This window comes from Microtus ochrogaster, unplaced genomic scaffold (assembly GCF_000317375.1).
Source record: "Microtus ochrogaster isolate Prairie Vole_2 unplaced genomic scaffold, MicOch1.0 UNK1, whole genome shotgun sequence".
In the NCBI taxonomy this organism is placed as follows: domain Eukaryota; kingdom Metazoa; phylum Chordata; class Mammalia; order Rodentia; family Cricetidae; genus Microtus; species Microtus ochrogaster.
Window position 1 is genome coordinate 41460720 of NW_004949099.1, and position 19081 is coordinate 41479800.

General features: G+C 50.0%; 2 protein-coding genes across 5 annotated transcripts; one reads left to right on the forward strand and one right to left on the reverse strand.

The window, feature by feature from the left end:
- Positions 1–612: 612 nt before the first annotated feature.
- Rhno1 (RAD9-HUS1-RAD1 interacting nuclear orphan 1) lies at positions 613–19070 on the reverse strand. Of its 4 annotated transcripts, XM_013352938.2 has the most exons (4): positions 7008–7166; positions 6595–6730; positions 2404–2652; positions 613–1456 (listed from the first exon to the last, which is right to left on the reverse strand). In XM_013352938.2, exons 3-4 carry the CDS (start codon positions 2566–2568, stop codon positions 911–913), a joined length of 711 nt encoding a protein of 236 aa, XP_013208392.1. In that variant the 5' UTR covers positions 2569–2652; positions 6595–6730; positions 7008–7166; the 3' UTR covers positions 613–910. The 4 variants fall into 4 exon arrangements, with proteins under 4 accessions (XP_013208392.1, XP_026644096.1, XP_013208393.1 ...); XM_026788295.1 differs by lacking the exons at positions 6595–6730; positions 7008–7166 and adding an exon at positions 18986–19070; XM_013352939.2 differs by lacking the exon at positions 6595–6730.
- Positions 7224–18965, forward strand: Foxm1 (forkhead box M1). The gene is made up of 8 exons (XM_005365284.3): positions 7224–7290; positions 9804–10352; positions 11241–11392; positions 12974–13165; positions 14638–14766; positions 15632–15676; positions 16194–16263; positions 16431–18965. The coding sequence occupies exons 2-8, from the start codon at positions 9848–9850 to the stop codon at positions 17642–17644; spliced, it is 2307 nt and encodes a 768-aa protein (XP_005365341.1). The 5' UTR covers positions 7224–7290; positions 9804–9847; the 3' UTR covers positions 17645–18965.
- Positions 19071–19081: the final 11 nt, after the last annotated feature.

The window sequence follows — 19081 nt, forward strand, 5'->3', positions numbered from 1 at the left end:
CACGCCTTTAATCCCAGCACTCGGGAGGCAGAGGCAGGCGGATCTCTGTGAGTTCGAGACCAGCCTGGTCTACAGAGTGAGTTCCAGGACAGCCAGGGCTACACAGAGAAACTGTCTCAAAAAACAAAAACAGACCAAAAAGAGAAAGAAGAATCCACTTCCCCACTTCCTCACCATATGACTATAATATTGGCTTTTTGTTTTGTTTTGTTTTTTTTGTTTTGAGACAAGGTTTCTCTGTAGCTTTGGTGCCTGTCCTGGAACTCACTCTGTAGACCAGGCTGGCCTCAAACTCACAGAGATCCACCTGCTTCTGCCTTCCGAGTGCTGGGATTAAATGCATGCGCCACCACCTCTCTGCTGGCATATTTTTCACTGTAAAACAATCTCAAAGCACAAACCTCCCTTGACCCCACTGTATTCATGAATACAGGGTTGTGGCCCTTTGGACAGAAAAGTCAAAGCTGTAAAGGCAGCTGCCAACCACTCATTTTCTCCATCAGTGGACGCTGTCTTTGAGCCTTGTGATCAGCAACAAAAAATACGGAAAGAATTAAGTTTGGGACAAAAGACTACCAGCACAGAGCTTTCATAGACGGGCCAGACTGCTGCATTACTGACAAAAGCGGGTTCTCTAGACACACAGAGCAGCCATTTATTTACAAACATCGTAAACAGTGCAAGGTACTCTAGAGGTTCAAACAGTTACCAACAGTTCATGACACTAAATCCAACTCTTCCTCATATGAGGGGGCTTAACCAACAAATCTAGAAACCGAGTTCCAGCTCCAGGCCTGCAGCTAAGTCCTCCTCCCTCTGGCGCTCACTCCAAGTCACCCTTTCAAGCCAGGGACGTGAGGCTGGGAATGACGGCGATCAGCGGCTCTGAGATGACGCCTGTGACATCCGCTCACGTCTTCACGAGGAACTGGCTCTTGTCCAGCTTCCCTCTCTCCTTGAGGTAGGCAAACAGGTGCCTTCTGCGCCTCCACGTAACCTTTAACCCATACTTCTCCTCAGGGGTGTCCTTGACCAGAACAGGTCCGGGCTCCGGGCTGTTGGGAGCTCCAGGGCCCAGGATGCAGCCTGGAAGACTGTTTTCCTTCTGATCGGGGGAAGCGGGTTCTTCTCTCACAGACAACCCCGGGGTGTGGATATCAGGGGGTGTGAACACATGAGGTAAGCTTTGAGGGGCGTGCACTGACAGCTCCCCACAGCTCTGGGGACTGAGCAGTGGCACTAAAGGCCTTCTGGGAGCGTCCTTTTCTGACTGGCAGGGCTCTTCTCTGTTCAAGGATATCACTGTCTCTGAACTGGAAACCCGTGGACTCTCAAAGGTTAGCCGTGGGAACTTGCAGGTAGATCTTCGTGTTAATTGTTTTGTCTGGTCTTGGGGGCGGCGTTTCCGGTGTGCTGGAAGCTGGCTTTCGGCTGTGGTATCAAACTGAGGTAAGACCTGTGCATAAAAAGACAAAAAGGGCGGTGGGTCAACTACCAGAGAAACTACCCAGTGAGCAGAATCCTTCTTTAGTTTTGTTCAGAATCATGAGGATTCGCTATAGCGAAAGGACCCCAAGCCAACCAGCTACGCAAGGCACTAATAAGAAAACAGCTTTGGTTTTTCTGTCCCTCTGCCTCTCAGAGAGGAGACAAGGTATTTCTCGTCACCACACGACACCACTATGGCTAGTTAACTGTCTGTTGTTAAACTTCACGAGAGCAGGGCTGGAAGGATCCCGGGGGTAGAACCCACACTCAGCACGCTCGGCACGCTCAGCAGTTCAGACCTTAGCAGAACAAAGCCCTCAGTAGGGCGGGGACCCACAGCGTTCTGGGCACCAGATCTCGTTATAAATGGGTGTGAGCCATCATGTGGTTGCTGGGAATTGAACTCAGGACCTCCAGAACAGCAGTCAGTTCTCTTAACCTCTGAGCCATCTCTCTAGTTCCCCCCCCCCCCCACAACACACACACATTTTAAGACAATCTTACCATGCAGTCCAGGCTGGTCTTCTGCCTCAGCCTCCCAAATGCTAGGATTACAGGTGTGCCTCATAATGCCATTTTTGTAGGATTTTCTCCCTAACGTTCAGTTCATTCAACCATAGAATACCTAGTACTTCCCACGTGAGTTACAGGAAATAATCTCATTTAGAAGCTTGCCATTTTTCTAGTTTCTTCACCCAGCTACTGGGTAGTGAAATAGTCCCTCAGAACTTTTTCAGAAGAACCTGGCAGGGAAGACTCCAGTTCCATATAACATGTATTTTGATCTGAACTAAGAAAATTAGATAGGTCAGGTTACCACAACCAGAAAGAGTATCTGCTTTCCTGTCCCTGCTCCACAAGGATGAAGAGTCAGTATTCTGAAAAGCCTAACACGGTAAAGGTCAAAGGACCTACCCAGGAAGTGATGGTGCCCTGATCAATGGGCTTGCTGGGCACCCGTACAGTGTGGGTAATGGGCCGCTGGAGAGATTCATGGTGTTTGGGGCCCTCCAGTGGCTGATGGTGGAATTGCAGCTGGGCTTTGCGTGACTGTCTTTGCTGTCTCTTTTTGGGAGGCATCAACAGGTAAAGGACGAGCAATTTGTAACCACATGATGCAGGCTGCCTTCCTGGTCTGGGCTGGGGTCCAGTTGCAAACCATGCCTGTAGAGAAGAAACAAAAGCCGGGAGAAAATCTTGTGGGTGATTGCCCCATCCTTCATGACGTGTTGGTCAGTCCTCAGGTTGCGGGGAAAACACAGCTTCCTACAGCACCTCACAAAACACATTATCTCAGCAACACTCATTCAGTAAACACCCACTGAATTCACTTATTGTGCCATGCTGAGCACTAGGAATTAAAGATGGACAAGTACTTATCAAGTCACTGAGCACCGAGGACACCTGCAATAAGAAAGATGTCCCTGGTTTTGAGGAGCTGGGATTGCATCGGAGAGGTACATTTGCCTTAAATGGATAAAGCCAAGTTTAACCCCCTGTACTGCAAAAAAAAAAAAAAAAAAAAAGAAAAGAAAAAGTGGAAAGTAAGGAAAGGAGCTGAGAATTTAACAGAAGGAAACAACTACTCTTCAGTATAATGGTTTGCTTCCAGTCATTTCAGAGGAGACTTTCTGGGGGGGAAGGCGCCTAACCTGGAATGAAGAGCTGGGAAAAGCAAAAAGCAGGAAGGTCACTGCAGTCTGAGGCGCACCACTTGCAACGATGGTTATAGCCGGGCATGGCAGGACACACTTATTATCCCAATAGAGTTGGGATACATGAAGTTCAAGTCTAGCCTGGGCTACACAGAAAAACCTTGTCTCAAAAACCAAACCATTGGGACCAGGCGTTGGTGGCCTTTAATCCCAGCACTCAGGAGGCAGAGGTAGGTGGGTCTCTGTGAGTTCGAGGTCTTCCAGGATAGCCAAAGCTGTCTTGAAAAACAAAACAAAACATAACAAAACAAAGCCGGGCGATGGTGGCGCACGCCTTTAATCCCAGCACTTGGGAAGCAGAGACAGGTGGATCTCTGTGAGTTCAAGGCCAGAATGGTCTACAAGAGCTAGTTCCAGGACAGGCTCCAAAGCTACGGAGAAACTCTGTCTCAAAAATAAAAAATAAAAATAAAAAAACAAAACCAAAAAAAGAAAAAACAAAACCAAAAGCCAAACCACACTGGATATGGTGTGCAGCCAATAATCTCAGCACTTAGGGGGGCTGGAGGATCAGGAGTTCAAGGTCATTGTTAGCTAGTTCTAGACCACCCTAAGTTATGTGAAATCTTAAACAGCCCAAAAGCTGTCTTGAGAATTACACGGCCAGCAGTTAAAAGAATAGGCCTAAGAAACAGAGAGCTTGCGTTTGATCCCCAGAACTCACACACAAAAAAAAGGCCAAAAAAAACAAAAAACCAAAAAACAAAACCAAAAAAAACTCGAAAAGATGTCCTCTGACACCCACGCGTTTTCCCCTTCCCCCACATCACTCACACACAATGTCAGCATCTGGGAGGCTGTGAATGTCTAGCTAGGTGTGGTAACAGATCTGAAATCCCAGCACTCAGGAAGCAGATTTCTGTGCGCTGGAGCCTAGTCTCCACAGTGAGTTCCATGGCAGGGGGAATACACAGTGAGCCGTGTTTTAAGGTCCTTTTTTAAAGGATGAACAACGACAATAAGATTAGACATGGTGCCGGGCGGTGGTGGCGCACGCCTTTAATCCCAGCACTTGGGAGGTAGAGGCAGGCGGATCTCTGTGAGTTCAAGACCAGCCTGGTCTACAAGAGCTAGTTCCAGGACAGGCTCCAAAGCTGCAGAGAAACCCTGTCTCGAAAAACCAAAAAAAAAAAAGATTAGACATGGTGTCAGCACTGGGTCAGGAGAGCCAGTGAGGCCAAATGAGTGTGGAGTTGGGGTGAGCAGTCACTAGAGATTTTCAGACAAAGCTTGTGATCGCCCAACGGGGCTGGAGAGATGGCTCAATAGTTAAGAGCAGTGGCTGTTATCCCAGAGGATACGGGTTCAATTCCCAGCACCCACATGGCAGCTCACAACTGTTTGAAACTCCAGTTCTAGGGGACCTGACACCCTCCTACAGACATACATGTAGGCAAAACACCAATGCACATAAAACAAAATTTCAAAAAAGATGCCCACCCCGCAGATTCTCTGGAATATAAAGAGAAGCCAACTGAGTCACACAGTGAGCCCAATGCACTTACCACCCAGGGGGTTCCTTCCTGACCATCTAGATCTACCTGTTTCCCCTACCTTTGCATGACTTTGAAGAAAATATATTCTTTTTGGTTTTCATGTTGAACCTCAGGCCTATACCCCTTGGCTATATACCGGCCCTCTTACAATTATTTTGACGTTTTTGAGACAAGGTCTCACGCAGCCTAGGCTGGCTTCACGTTCACTGTGTAGTCTCCACATCCCCAGGTGCTGGGTTACAAGGCATGCCCACAACACTAGGTGCTTGTTCTGTTGCTGGCATCAATACCCCAGGAAAGCAAGCTAAGGAAGGAAGGGCTATTCTGGCTCACAGTTCCTGTGTACAGTCTTGTGTTGGGGGAGTCGTGGAAGCTGGGACCCGAAGGCAGCTGGGCACACACTTTAGCTGGCAGGAAGCAGATGAATGTGCTCAGCTGGTTTTCTTGATTTTAGTGAGTCCAGGTCCCCAGTTCACAAGATGGGAGCATAAGCATTCAGGGTGGAGTTACCCCACCTTAATCTAATGTAGATAATCTCTTACAGACGTGCCCAAACCAAATGTTAACTCAGGCTTTGACTCACTTCTGCTCAAGCTTGGCTTGCTTTTATTTCAGGCAGTGTCTTACTATGTAGCCTTGGCGGGCCTCCGTTTCAGAGATCCGGCTGTCTCTGGGTGTTAGGATTAAAAGCCCGCACCACTACAGGCCAGTGTATTTTTCAGATGGGGTCTCACTCTGCAGTCCAAACTGGTCTCTAACTCGAGATCCTTTTGTCTCACCCCAGAATTAGTGTTATGGCCCACAGGCCTAGCTGCTGATGTGGGGGGCAGCCATGAAAGCGAAGTCTGGGCAGGTCATCCAAAGGAAGTTCTTTACTTCCAACTATTATCACCTGGGACTCTGGCCATGGATAAATTTAAATGGAGTCTGGAGTCTCAATAGTTTACCCAATTCTTTTTTTTTAAGATTTATTTATTTATTTATTATGTATACAGTGTTCTGTCTGTATATATGTCCGAAGGCCAGAAGAGGGCACCAGAACTCATTACAGATGGGCGTGAGCCATCATGCGGTTGCTGGGAATCGAACTCAGAACCGAAGAGCAGTCTCTTAACCTCTGAGCTATCTCTCCAGCCCCAAAAAAACCCAATTCTAATTGAGCTCGGGACTCTCTGGATATTCCAGTATGTTCGACATGCGGAGAGAGCGAGTTTGCAAACCTGATTAAAATAAAGGCTCTTTGCTTTTACATATGGGACTTGGTCTCCTTTGTTGGCTTTTGTCGGGACCCACGGATTTGGGAATAACATAACTCTTGATTGGCTTCCTTTAATTATTAGATAAGGAGCCGGGCGGTGGTGGCGCACGCCTTTAATCCCAGCACTCGGGAGGCAGAGGCAGGCGGATCTCTGTGAGTTCGAGACCAGCCTGGTCTACAGAGCTAGTTCCAGGACAGGCTCCAAAACCACAAAGAAACCCTGTCTCGAAAAAAAAAATTTATTAGATAAGGACAAAACTCAACAAGGCTGAAGGCCTTCCAGTCTCAAAGCACACCGCACTCCTGCGCCTTAGTTCAAATCCCATGACCTTCAGCCTTTGCACTCACAAAGCAGACTTCGGTTTCCCACCCTTCTGTGTAGTGAGGTACAGATCTCACACGGCGTCTCGGTTCATCAAATTAAAAATAAATAAATAAATAAATAAGTAAATAAATAAATAAATAAATAAATAAATAAATAAAGAGCCTTCCCTGTCCTAAGCCAAGATTTTCTCATTAAAATAAATATTCCAAGTGTCATACGAGGCTGAGGGGGTGACTTCAGCTACTCCGAAGGCGGAGACACGAGCATCGAGAATTCTACACATGGGGAGACCTTGTATCAGACAAAACCTACCCGCCTCTAACTTGTTCCTCCGCAGCTAGAATTCTACCGGTCTGTTTATCTCATTCCGTGCTCCCTCTCCACCAGACGATGGGCCCCGGGAAGGGACGCCCCGATCTGCCACCGTGTCTCCGAGGCTCCGCAAAGTCTGTCCGGTAAGTAAATGAACACCTGGCTCCCTCGAGGCTGGACGGGGCGGGGGCTCCCCCGTAGGGCACGACCCCGCCAGCCGGGAACGCGCTGCACCGAGGGCTGGACCGGAGACCAGGGCTGGCCGAGCGGGTCGCCCACCGGCGGAGTGACGTGTGCTGCCCCGGAAGGAAGTCGACCACGGAGGCTCCCTGGGAGAGCCGGGGCGGAGCCGCCCGCTGGCCGCCTCCCGCGCGTCCCTCCCGCCGCCCCTCGAGCCCCGGAGACCGCCTTACCCGCCCTCCCGGCCGCGGCCGCCGCTCCTCCGGACGCCGAGCGTTCGGGGCCGGAACCCGGAGACAAGCCGGTGCCGATTGGCGACGCTCCGTCACGTGACCGCAACGCTCCGCCGGCGCCAATTTCAAACAGCGGAACAACTGAAAGCGGCGCTGCGGGACCCACCCCCGGCCCGGGCTCCCCCCCCCCGCACCCCGCCCCGGGCTCCCACCCCGGCCGTCCCTCCGGGACCCGCCGCCCGGGCCTGCCTCGGCCCCGCCTGGAGCAGCCGTGGCGTGTGAGGTGAGTGCGGTGCAGAAAGGAAGTCCCGGGCCGGGCCGGGCCAGGGGAGGGCTCGGAGTCGGGACTGCCGGGGCTGCGGGGCGCGAGAGGGTGATGGGGACCGCCGGGCAGGAGGTGTGAGTCGGCTGGCCTTGGCCTTCCCGCCGCCTTCTCCGAGCACCCGGAGGTCCTGGGAACAGACCTGCCCTCTGAGCCTGCTGCACAGGCGGTCAACCCTGCCTCCGCCTCCACGGTTGCAGGGCGGGATCCTTAGCTGAGTGTTGCAAGGTTCCCGGTTCGGTGTGGAGAATGGGGGTGACTCTGCAAGTCGCGTCCGGTTCGAAGGTATTAGGGAGTATTAGGAAGAGAAAAGGTCAACGAGAAATACCCTGCAGTGTGGGGGTGTCGGCTACTTGATTGGGGTGGGGTGTAATGTGAAGCAAAATGAAAACTGAGATTTGAAGGTAAAGAAAAGGAAGCCACAGGATGGACGGGACCTAAGAACCCTAAGTAGCTGGCAAATGTCAAAAATGGGTAATCCTTTTTTGGCAGGTGTCCTAAAAAAAAAAAAAAAAAAAAAAAAGGAGCTGGTTTCAATGTTTCTTGTCATTCAAAATAGAATGACAGGATTTAAATTAATGATGTTATTTTGTATATCTATGAAAATCTATAAAATGCTTCTCCTTAGCATTTCAAAGGCACTTTAGCATGGTCAGGCATGGTGGCAAATGTCTGTAATCTCAGCATTTACAAAAGTGGGGTCCAAAGGCTCAGCAATTCAAAGCCAGCCTGGACTACATAAGATTTTCTCAAAAATAAAAGCCACCTTGAGGCCGGGTGGTGGTGGCGCACGCCTGTAATCCCAGCACTCGGGAGGCAGAGGCAGGCAGATCTCTGTGAGTTCGAGGCCAGCCTGGTCTACCAGAGCTAGTTCCAAGCCACAGAGAAACCCTAGCACAAAAAAGTAAAAAAAAAAAAAAAAAAAAAAAAAAAGCCACCTTGAGCATATTAATGGTAGCAACATCTTAGTAGGCAGGAGATGTGTAAACCAAGACTGCTAGTTTGTTACCCCGGCTGGCAGCTTCTTTATTAACCGATGGTACTAAAACATATTCATAGCATACAGAGGGGAATCCCACATCAGAGATGGGCGTTACAATCTTACTTTGAAGCAGAAAGTTACGGTATAGAAAGTAACATACTTAGAAAACTCAAATGCCATAAATATTTGCAAGTACAGAGATGTTACTGTTTTGTTTTGTAAAGCAAGAGGACTGGGGTTTTATTGTAGAGCACTAACCAAGTATCACAGAGCCCTGGGTTCAATCCCCAGCAACGCAAAAACCTGGCTCATGGCCAAGCCTGTGACTCTAGCAGGTGTAGGCAGGAGAATCAGAAATGTAAGGTCAGCTGCATTGTTTGAGACCAACCCCAACCGAGGCTAGAAGAGACTGTGTCTCCTCCTGGAAAAACAACACTGTGGGTCTAGCTCAGAAGTAGTAGAGTCCTACCTACTTTGTGTTCACTGGCCAGCAGTGAAAATGTAAAATCGTTGACTGCACAGTTTTGCCGTAGGCTTTGAATAGGGAAGTCCCCCCCCCCTTGGGAGATCCTGCAGGCTAGAAGGTGATTTCATAGGTGCCTCTGACTATGTGCACCGAACCTCTGACCTGCAGGAAAAAAAGCACCAAGACTGTATCACCGACTGGGTTGCAGAATCAGAGTTTTGTCAGGACTCCCAATTGCCACCTGCCTATCCATTCTCTGATCTTTCTCACCTCTCTCTACAGTCATTGCAAGTGACTTTCTGAATTCTGGGGGACTGGCAGCTTTTCCACCTTGTTATAGAGGTCATCTCACTTATTCTGTTAGCCAAACATTAAAAAACAATGTTTTTCACGTTTATTGGGGGGTGGCACCCACATGTTGGAGTTGGCTCTCTCCTTTCACCTTGTGGTCCCAGGGATTGAATTCAGGTGTCAGGCTTAGCAGCAGGCGATTTAACTCGCTGAGCCATCTTGCCGACCCCAAACAACCTGGGTTTTGTTTGCTTTTTTTGTAGTGCTGGGAACTGAACCTAGGGCCTTGCAGAAGCTAAGCAAGCACCCTGTCGCTAAGCTGTGTTATATCCACGGCCTGGCCAGTAGTGAGCTTCCAGGAGATCATTGACTCCAGTTCAGTCCCACGCTCTCCACTTGAATTGCTTGTTTACTGTAATTTTTAGCTTTCCTTGGTCAGTAGTAGGGCTTTATTCATTCATTCATTTCATTTTTTGAGACAACGTCTCACGTGGCCCATGCTGACCATGAACTCACTATCTGGCTGAAGGTGGCCTTAAACTTTGTAGGTTCTGGGATTACAAGTGTACAACAAACCCAGGTTCTGCCCTTATTGTCTGAGGGCTCGACGGGGACACGGGCAGCATTCCCCTGGGCCTCTGAGCTTCTGCTTGTGACCATTCATACGAAGGACCCCTTCCAGTTTGTCTCCACTCCCGCCACTCTGTGATACTAAGCTTCTCCTTGCCCCTGCAGGGTCGGTGCTTGTGATTCTCAATGGAGAGCGAGAGTACAGCTTCATGATGAGAACCAGCCCCCGGCGGCCACTGATTCTCAAAAGACGGAGGCTGCCCCTTCCTGTTCAAAATGCCCCAGGAGAAACAGCAGAGGAAGAAGCAAAGAGACCCCCTGCCCAGCAGGAGCCTACTCAAGCACAGGCTTCCCAGGAGGTGGCAGAGTCCAGTTCCTGTAAGTTTCCAGCTGGAATCAAGATCATCAACCACCCCACCATGCCCAACACACAAGTGGTGGCCATCCCCAACAATGCCGACATCCAAAGCATCATCACAGCACTAACTGCCAAAGGGAAAGAGAGCGGCAGCAGTGGACCCAACAAGTTTATCCTCATCAGCTCTGGGGGGACCTCATCTCACCCTCCTGGTCCCCAGCCGCAAGCCCAAACCAGCCATGATTCCAAGAGGACAGAAGCGAGCACTGAGACGTTGGGACCAAAGCCAGCAGCTAAGGGTGTGCCTGTTCCCAAGCCACCTGGAGCCCTTCCAAGGCAAAGACAGGAAACCTGTGGTATGTGGTTTGTAAGGCAAAGGGGTGTGAAGGCTGGCCTTTCTCCTCCCTGCCTGCAGTCAGTCAAGCTGATGAATGTGGTAGATAGGAATCTAGGAGGGGCCACTGCAAAGGCTCGCTTTTCTTTATCCTGAAACTTTGAGCAAACCATCTGGGCACTGTTGAAAGGGTTACCGTAATGTAACATTCCCATCTCTCTCTTTATGTTGGAAAAGAATTTGTTGATTGACTGGTCGGTTGATTTGATTTATTCTTTGAGAGGAAGCATTTAAGTGGGGGCTTGCTTAGTTTCAGAGGTTTAGTCCATTTTCACCATGGTGGGGAGCGTGGCAGCATTTAGGCAGGCACTGAGGCAGTAGCTGAGAGCTACATCCTGATCTGTGGGCTGAGAGAGGCAGAGAGAAGCTGGGCCTGACATAGGCTTTTGAAACCTCAAAGCCCACCCACAGTGACACACTTCCTTCAACAAGGCCACATCTCCTAATCCTTTGAGACAGTGCTACTTGCTGACTAAGCATTCAAATATATGAGCATATAGGGACCATTCTTATTCAGACTACCGTAATCCGGTAAGGAAGTAAATCTCCATGTTAAAGGAATAAATTGAAGCCTGGGGGAGAAAAGTGACTTTCTTGTGTAGCTATCCAAAAATTGCCTTGACAGATGCCTAAGGTTCTATCTAACGCATTGAGATGGAGTTCAGCGGTCCTGAATTTCTCAAGTCCATCAGGAGGCAGAGTAACTTAGAGCCACAATGATTTGTGATTTACCGTGTGTTCCCTGTCCCTAAGAGCTGAGCTGGAGGGTTATCTCCAGCCATCAATTTTGATGGAGCTGCAGGACATCTGAAGAGGCTGCTAATGGAGTCTTGGGTTGTTTTCCTTATAGCTGGTGGCGAAGCAGCAAGCTGCACCCTGGACAACAGCTTAACCAATATCCAGTGGCTTGGGAAGATGAGTTCTGACGGGCTGGGCCCCTGCAGCATTAAGCAGGAGATGGAGGAGAAGGAGAATTGTCACCTGGAGCAGAATCAGGCTAAGGTGAACTGTCTGTCCCTCACTCATTAGGGAAGTCAGAACCGCTTAGTGCAGGGGGTTTCTAAGAAGGGAAATGGATCTAGGAGCTACTGGAGCGGAACATCCAACTTCTCTTATTGACACCACTTAGTGCTTTTGCTTTTCTGTGTAATTTTTCTTTAAAATTTTTTTTTTTTTGGCTGGGCAGTATTGACACATGCCTTTAATCCCAGCACTCGGGGGGCGGGTCAGAGGCAGGCGAGTCTCTGAGTTTGAGGCCAGCCTGGTCTACAGAGCAAGTTCCAGGAGAGGCACCAATTACACAGAGAAACCCTGTCTCGAAAAACAACAAAACAAAACAACAACAACAAAAAAAAAAAAAAACATACAGTTTGTATGTGTAAAGTTATACCTCAAAATTTTAAACTGAATGATCAGATCTTTGTGTAAACCCTCCAGATGTGTCCTTTGAAAGCATTTGCCCCACACTTGACTGTGGCTGCTCTACAGACACTGAAACAGGATGGGTTTGCAGTGCGTCAGGACTACAAATGGAATTGAGACCTAAGACTTTCGACCTGCAGGTCTGAAAATGGGCTTGGATTCATACAAGCCATTGTGCAGACCCCAACTAGAGAATTAGCTGGAAGAGACTCCAGTTGTTTTTTGTTTTTAATAGACAGGGTCTTATTATGTAGCTTAGGCTAGTTTAGAAAAGGTTGTGAGCCCTGGCAGTGGTGGCGCACGCCTTTAATCCCAGCACTCGGTAGGCAGAGGCAGGAAGATCTCTGTGAGTTCGAGGCCAGCCTGGTCTGCAGAGTGAGTTCCAGGACAGGCTCCAAAGCCACACAAAGAAACCCTGTCTTGAAAAACCAAAAGAAAAGGTTGAGGATGACCTTGAGTTCTAGATCACTCTGCCCTACTGCTGACATTGCAGACATGTGTGTCACCACAGTCCATTCATGTCCAGCCCAGGCCTTCATGCATGTTGGGCAAATCTTGTGCCAACTGAGCTAGGTATGTTCCCAGCCTCTAGGCTTCTTCTTATCAGGCAATTTATCTTCAGGAAGAGGATGGAAGTGAATCAGTTCCTAATTGCTGGGGGTCTAGACTAACAATGCCTGATCACTGATCGCAAACTTTAATTCCATTATGAAATAGTGGTCTCAAAGAAGCTTGTTTTTCTGGTCAGAGGTGGCAAAGGTCATTAATCCCAGCACTTGGAAGGCAGAGGCAGGCAGATCTTTGTGAGTTCAAGGCCAGCCTGGTCTACAGAGTAAGTTCCAGAACTCTGTGTAGCTCTGCAAATAAACCCTATTTCAGGGCGAGGGAAAAGTTTGTTTTTAGTATAGACTAGAGCAGTGGTTGTTGAGGTCACATATCAGATATTTACATTATGATTCATAACAGTAGCAAAAGTATTGTTAGGAAGTAACAACAAAATAATTTTATGGCTGGGGGTCAGCACAGCTTGAGGCGCTGTTATTAAAGGGCCAGCATTAGGAAGGTTGAGAAGTGCTGCTCAGCGGGCTGGGGGTGGGGTGGTTTCCGTGAACTCTGTGTCATTCTCCGGTCCCTCTCCCTTCGACTTCTCGCACCACACAGGTTGAGGAGCCCTCAGGAGCGTCCACGTCTTGGCAGGATTCTGTGTCTGAGAGGCCACCCTACTCTTACATGGCCATGATACAATTTGCCATCAATAGCACTGAGAGAAAGCGTATGACCTTGAAGGACATCTACACGTGGATTGAGGACCACTTCCCCTATTTTAAGCACATCGCCAAGCCAGGCTGGAAGGTACTGTGCGCCATAGCTGATGTCAGGGTCATTCTGGTATAACTCTTTCTCACTCTGCTTCAGATTGTGTCGTAATGAAAAATAATATAAAAAAATTATGAGAGATTAACTTCCTGGAACATCTAGTGGGCCGGGCCTTTTCTTTTTCTCCCTTGTTTTGAGACAGTCTGACTACGTGCTCTAGGCTGGCCTCACACTTCCAGTCTTCCTGTTTCAACCTCGGGAGCAGATGGGGGTGAAAATGTGTGCCACCATACCCACTGGGCAGGTGTGTCTTGTTCTTCATCTCATGCACTGCGACTCCAAGACAGATGCCTGGGAATCTGTGTCAGAATCAGAAAGTACATATGTATATATACACATATATGTATTTGCATTTACTTACTTGCTTGTTGCAGAGAGGTCTGTGTGTGGTGGGCATGTGAAGGTCAGAGTTGTCTCTCAGTGTGAGTTCTGGGATTGAGCTCAGGCTTGGCAACAGGTACCTTTACCCATCTTTCAGTTCCTTGCATTACATCGAAAAGCTTGGGTAGAATGGGACTTGCCAGACTGGAGATGTAGCTCAGTGGCCACCTGCCACGCACAAGAGCCTGGATTTGAAGTGGGATTTGCCAGGAAGAATGACATTCTGACTCCTATTTGACCCAGCATGTGACCTCATGTCCTCTCTGCAGCCTGCCCTGCATGGCTTGCCTGCAGTGCTGACACCTGGGCTGTCTGACACCGGGCCACGGGTGGCAGCAGTGCTACAGTTGTATCTGATCCTCACATTGGCATCTTCCTAGATCTCTAAAATCAAGATTTCCAGTCTCTGAGATAGGCTCTTGCTAGATAACCCAGCCTAGCTGAACTCTGCATCTTCCTGCCTTGTCTTCCTAAGTACTGGGAATATGGGTGTGCACCATGTGTCCAGGCATGGAGATAGTTTTTCCTGCTGCTGCCCCTGTACCTTTGGTGTTTCTCTGTGGATTGTGCAGTGGCCAGCAGTCTTCTTACTTCTCCTGATGCCAAAGGGCGTGGTACACTTCTGGAAAACACAGAGTGCTCGGCTTTGTCTGTCTTTATTTTTCCACTCAGATGATGAGGCAGAAGTTGCAGGTGTAAAGTTCCTTTTCAGGGTTTCTTTCACCTCTGTCCTGCACTGGGATAGAGCACAGGAACAGAGAGGGACTCTTCCAGCCCAAGACTTTAATAGCCTGGAGATAAGCTAGATCTGTTTTTTGTTGTTATGATTTATTGTTTTTGTAACCAACAGAAGGGGTGTCACCAATCTATCTCCTGGGGTGTATGGCTGAGGTTAGCTCTGCAGTGTGGCACCTCAGGAAGGGAGGTGCTAGCAGGTCAGATTGCAAGGACCCTGCGCATAGTCTCCGCTGATGATAGCGGGAGACTCCCCCGCTTTTCCCAGTTCGCTCCAAGGGTGATGTTTCCCCAGCTCACGGAGCCGCTAACTGTTCACCTTTCCCTTTCAGAACTCCATTCGTCACAACCTTTCTCTCCATGACATGTTTGTGCGGGAGACGTCTGCCAATGGCAAGGTCTCTTTCTGGACCATTCACCCAAGTGCCAATCGCTACTTGACGTTGGACCAAGTGTTTAAGGTGATTGCCCCTGTTTGAGCTAGAGAGCCAGAGTTGTTGGTTATAGAGCCTCTGGAAAGGAGCAGTGTTCCTCCTGACGTTCTCTGACTGAGAGAGCTAGAACCAGTCAGTTAATGGCTTGCATAGTGCCCTGACCTCAGGTGACAGATACCAAATAACACTCCTTTGCATTAGACCAGAGCTCAAAGAGAACTGTTCTGGTCCAAAATTGAGAAATCTTTTTCTAACTTCCCCTGTAAGTAGACCGTTGTTACTACAGCTTCCAGGTCTCTAGTATGGGGTTCTGGAGAATGAATCTGAGATGGGCCTAGTAATGGCATGGCGTGGGGGGAGCATCTTTGTGTCCGTGCACATGCCATGTGCCAGAGGAGGACCCTGGGTGTCCTGTTCTGTCACTTTCGTTTCCTTGGGATGAGGTCTCTCATTGAAACTGGAATCCGCCTGTCTCCACCCCCACCTCATAGTACTGGGGTATAAGCACTTGCATGGCCAGCCCTGACTTTATTTTTCAATGCAGGGCTGGGATCTGAACTCGGATCCTATGCTTATACAGCAGTCTGTCTTACCCACTGAGCCATCTTTCCAGCCCTATAATTTGTATGCTCAGTCTTGCTCCAAAGAAACCTTTTTTTAAGTCTAGAGACCAGAAATGGAGCCACAAGAACACATTTTCAGGAAAAAAGTTGTTTTGGGAACTTCTAGTACCCATAAGGATGCTGTTGCTGTGCTGTTCTTCTGGAAGGGACCATTATCCTTGGTGTCTCTTGGCACCCATCAAATAGGTTTCTCCCTAGTCTGGGTAGATTGACCACATTAGTGGTAACTTCATCTCATTTCTCTCCCTCGATGCCTGGCCGCCACCCAGCCACTGGAACCAGGGTCTCCACAATCGCCTGAGAACTTGGAATCAGTAAGATTCTTTTCCTCTGGCTCGGGGCTTGGCCTTATTTTCCTTCACTGCTCAGCATGGCTTTAGTGGGCAGAGAAGCTGTGATGTGGGGAGGGGACTGTGTTTGGCCCCGTGGCTGCTAGCCCTAAACACAGCATCACAAAGGTGTGCTGAGTAGAGCAAACAGGGCACTGCAGGACCTGCCACCGCAAGGACAAGTGCGTGGCATGGGCCTGCAGGCAGCAGCATCAGCCTGTTTTCTCAGCCTGCCTTTCCCTTGTCTCTCCGGTAGCTGTTGCATTCCCTGTGGGTGGTGAGGATCATGGTGTCGCATTGTCCTGTCCTCATATGTCTGTTTCTGTCCATTTTTCCCCCAGCATGGCTTGACAGATTGTACTTACCTGCATCCATTATTCAAACTAGCTTTTTCTAGTCATTGGCTTGTTGGTTAGGCCAATTGCATCAAGCTCAAGTTATTGGGGTTCTGCTCTCTCCCCTCACCTTACTAGCCCTGGTTTCTTTCTCTTCCCAAAAGCAGCAGCAGAAACGGCCCAATCCTGAGCTCCGTAGAAATGTGACCATCAAAACTGAACTCCCGCTGGGCGCACGTGAGTATGGGAGTGGGCCTCAGACCTGCCTGATCTGGTTCTGGGGCCTAGCTTCAGCTTCTCTCTCCAACTTAAAGGATCCGAGCGCACAGTTAAGCAGGGCTCCTGGAGTGAGAAGTAGCGAACCCATAGCTTTGCTACCTCTGATCTCTCCTGCTTCCTCCTAGGGCGGAAGATGAAGCCTCTGCTCCCACGGGTCAGCTCATACCTGGTGCCCATCCAGTTCCCAGTGAACCAGTCTCTGGTGTTACAGCCCTCGGTAAAGATGCCATTGCCTCTGGCAGCTTCACTTAGGAGCTCAGAGCTCACTCGTCATAGCAAGCGAGTCCGAATTGCACCCAAGGTACTGCTAGCCAATGAAGGAATCACCCCACTTCCTGCTGCCGGACCAGTGAAGGAGGAGAAATCCCTGCTTGAAGAAGGGCTATTGCCTTTGCTTCCTATTCAGTCCATTAAGGAGGAAGAAATCCAGCCTGGGGAGGACTTGACACCCTTCGAGAGGCCTGTCAAAATGGAGAGCCCTCCCTTGGAAGAGTGGCCCTCTCCGTGTGCGTCACTGAAAGAGGAACTGTCCAATTCCTGGGAAGATTCTTCCTGCTCTCCTACCCCAAAGCCCAAGAAGTCCTATTGTGGTCGCCAGTCCCCAGCCCGGTGTGTCTCGGAAATGCTGGTGACCAAGCGAAGAGAGAAGAGGGAGGTGAGCCGCTCTCGGAGGAAACAACGCCTCCGGCCACCCTGTCTGGATGAGCCTGAACTGCTCTTCTCAGAGGACCCCAGCACATTACAGCCGGCCGTGGAGCCCCTCCTCCTGGCGGAGTCGTCAGAGCCTGCGTCCCAGCTCGACTGCCCTCAAGAGGAGGGGGTGCCTTTCAAGACCCCCGTCAAGGAGACATTGCCCATCTCCTCCACTCCTAGCAAGTCTGTGCTCTCCAGAACCCCTGAGTCCTGGAGGCTTACACCCCCAGCCAAAGTTGGGGGGTTAGATTTCAGCCCAGTACGAACCCCCCAGGGCGCCTTTGGCCCCTTGCCTGACTCCCTGGGGCTGATGGAGCTGAATACCACACCTCTGAAAAGTGTTCCCCTTTTTGACTCACCCCGGGAGCTCCTCAACTCAGAACCCTTTGACCTTGCCTCTGACCTTGCCTCTGGCCCCTTCAGCAACTCTCCACCTCCACATCTTGAGGTCCCCAAGCCAGACTCCCCCGAGCCACAGGTCCCCAGCCTTTCAGCCAACCGTTCTCTCACAGAAGGCCTGGTCTTGGACACAATGAACGACAGCCTCAGCAAGATCCTTCTAGACATCAGCTTCCCTGGCCTGGAAGAGGACCCTCTGGGCCCTGACAACATCAACTGGGCTCAGTTCATCCCTGAGCTGCGATAGAGCCAAGGCCTTGTCCTTGCTACTCAAGCTGCTCACTATCCTGGCACTTGTGTGACTGGGTAGTACAAGGCTCAGTGTACCCCAAGCCCTCTGAGGGAAGCTGCCATGCAAGGACTGAGCTGTGCCCTTTACCTAAGTATGCCAAGAGATAGTCACATCGAAGCCACTGCTGGGACCTGTGCATGCAGCAGGGTCTCCAGAGAGTCTGAGTCCTCCACTCTCTCTGCTGGTACCCGAAGGGTGGGCGTGACAAAAGCAGTGGCTATCAGGAAGTGCCCCATAGTCACCTGCTGCTCCTGGCAGGATAACCCTTGTAAATGGTGTAAGTCCCCAAATTGCCCTCTAATTATAACTGTAAGCTTATTTTCTTAGATCATTATCTAGAGACTGCCAGGAGTCGGTGGGGTGACAAGGGCTGCACTTGGCTTCTGCTTGCAACCTTTGGGGGAAGGACCTGCGGTGCAGTTTCTTCCACACTTGTGGGTTCTCTATGCATCTAGACATACAGGTTGGCTTGCCGGGATCCCGCTTACTGCCCTTTCCTGACACCCCCATGTTTCTAAACCAGTGGTCCTGGTAGAAAAGCCTATTGGGTTTGGGTGTGAGGGATGAGTGCTCACATGAGTCCTGTTAGGTGGTTCTCTGATAGTGTTCCTGATCATGCCGGGAAGCCAGCATTGAGAGCTCAGACCGAGGCCTGATAAGGAGGAAGTGACCCCTGACCTGCCTGGCTTCCTTAGCTTGCACCTAAGCTTTGCAAAGAGCCACCCTAGGCTCCGATAACACAAGCCAGCACAAGAACACTACTGTACCTACCTACTGAATAAAACCCAGGGTGGCACTGCTGGTCTCAAGGACTTGAATGAGGGGCAGTGGTGGAGACTGGAGATGATGGCTGGGGCCTTTCACAGATGTTCCTCCCACACCCTTTTCTGATGCAGAAATTGCCGGTTTTCTCTGATGTGGTTCATACTATAATCTCAGTCCTTGAGGTAGAGAGAGGCAGGAGGATCCGCCAGTCCAGCTATGTGAGATCCTGGCTCTATAAAGTCCTGCCCACCTCTTCCTGCCACCTTGTTCCATGGCCCAAACTCTGACCTGGGCTCCTGTCGATTCCTCAAGTAACACAGCACTTGTAGGCCTCAATTCCCCTCCCAAACCGTTCAACATTCAGGCCAGAAAGCTGGGCCCTTTGCGGGGGTCTCTTTACTTCTATCCCAGCCCCAAGCCTGAGACCCTGCGTACTTCCTCCTCCCCAAACCTCCCAGACAAGGTCCTCCTGGAAGCAGCTCCTGTTACCACATCTTGTAACCAGAACTGACATCGCTGCCCCCTCCCTACCTCACCAGGAAGGCATCAGGGACTGAAGAGCCTCCCAGGACAGGCAGTCTCCTCCCAGCAGCACTAGTCAGGAAGCATCACCATAGCAACCCTAGC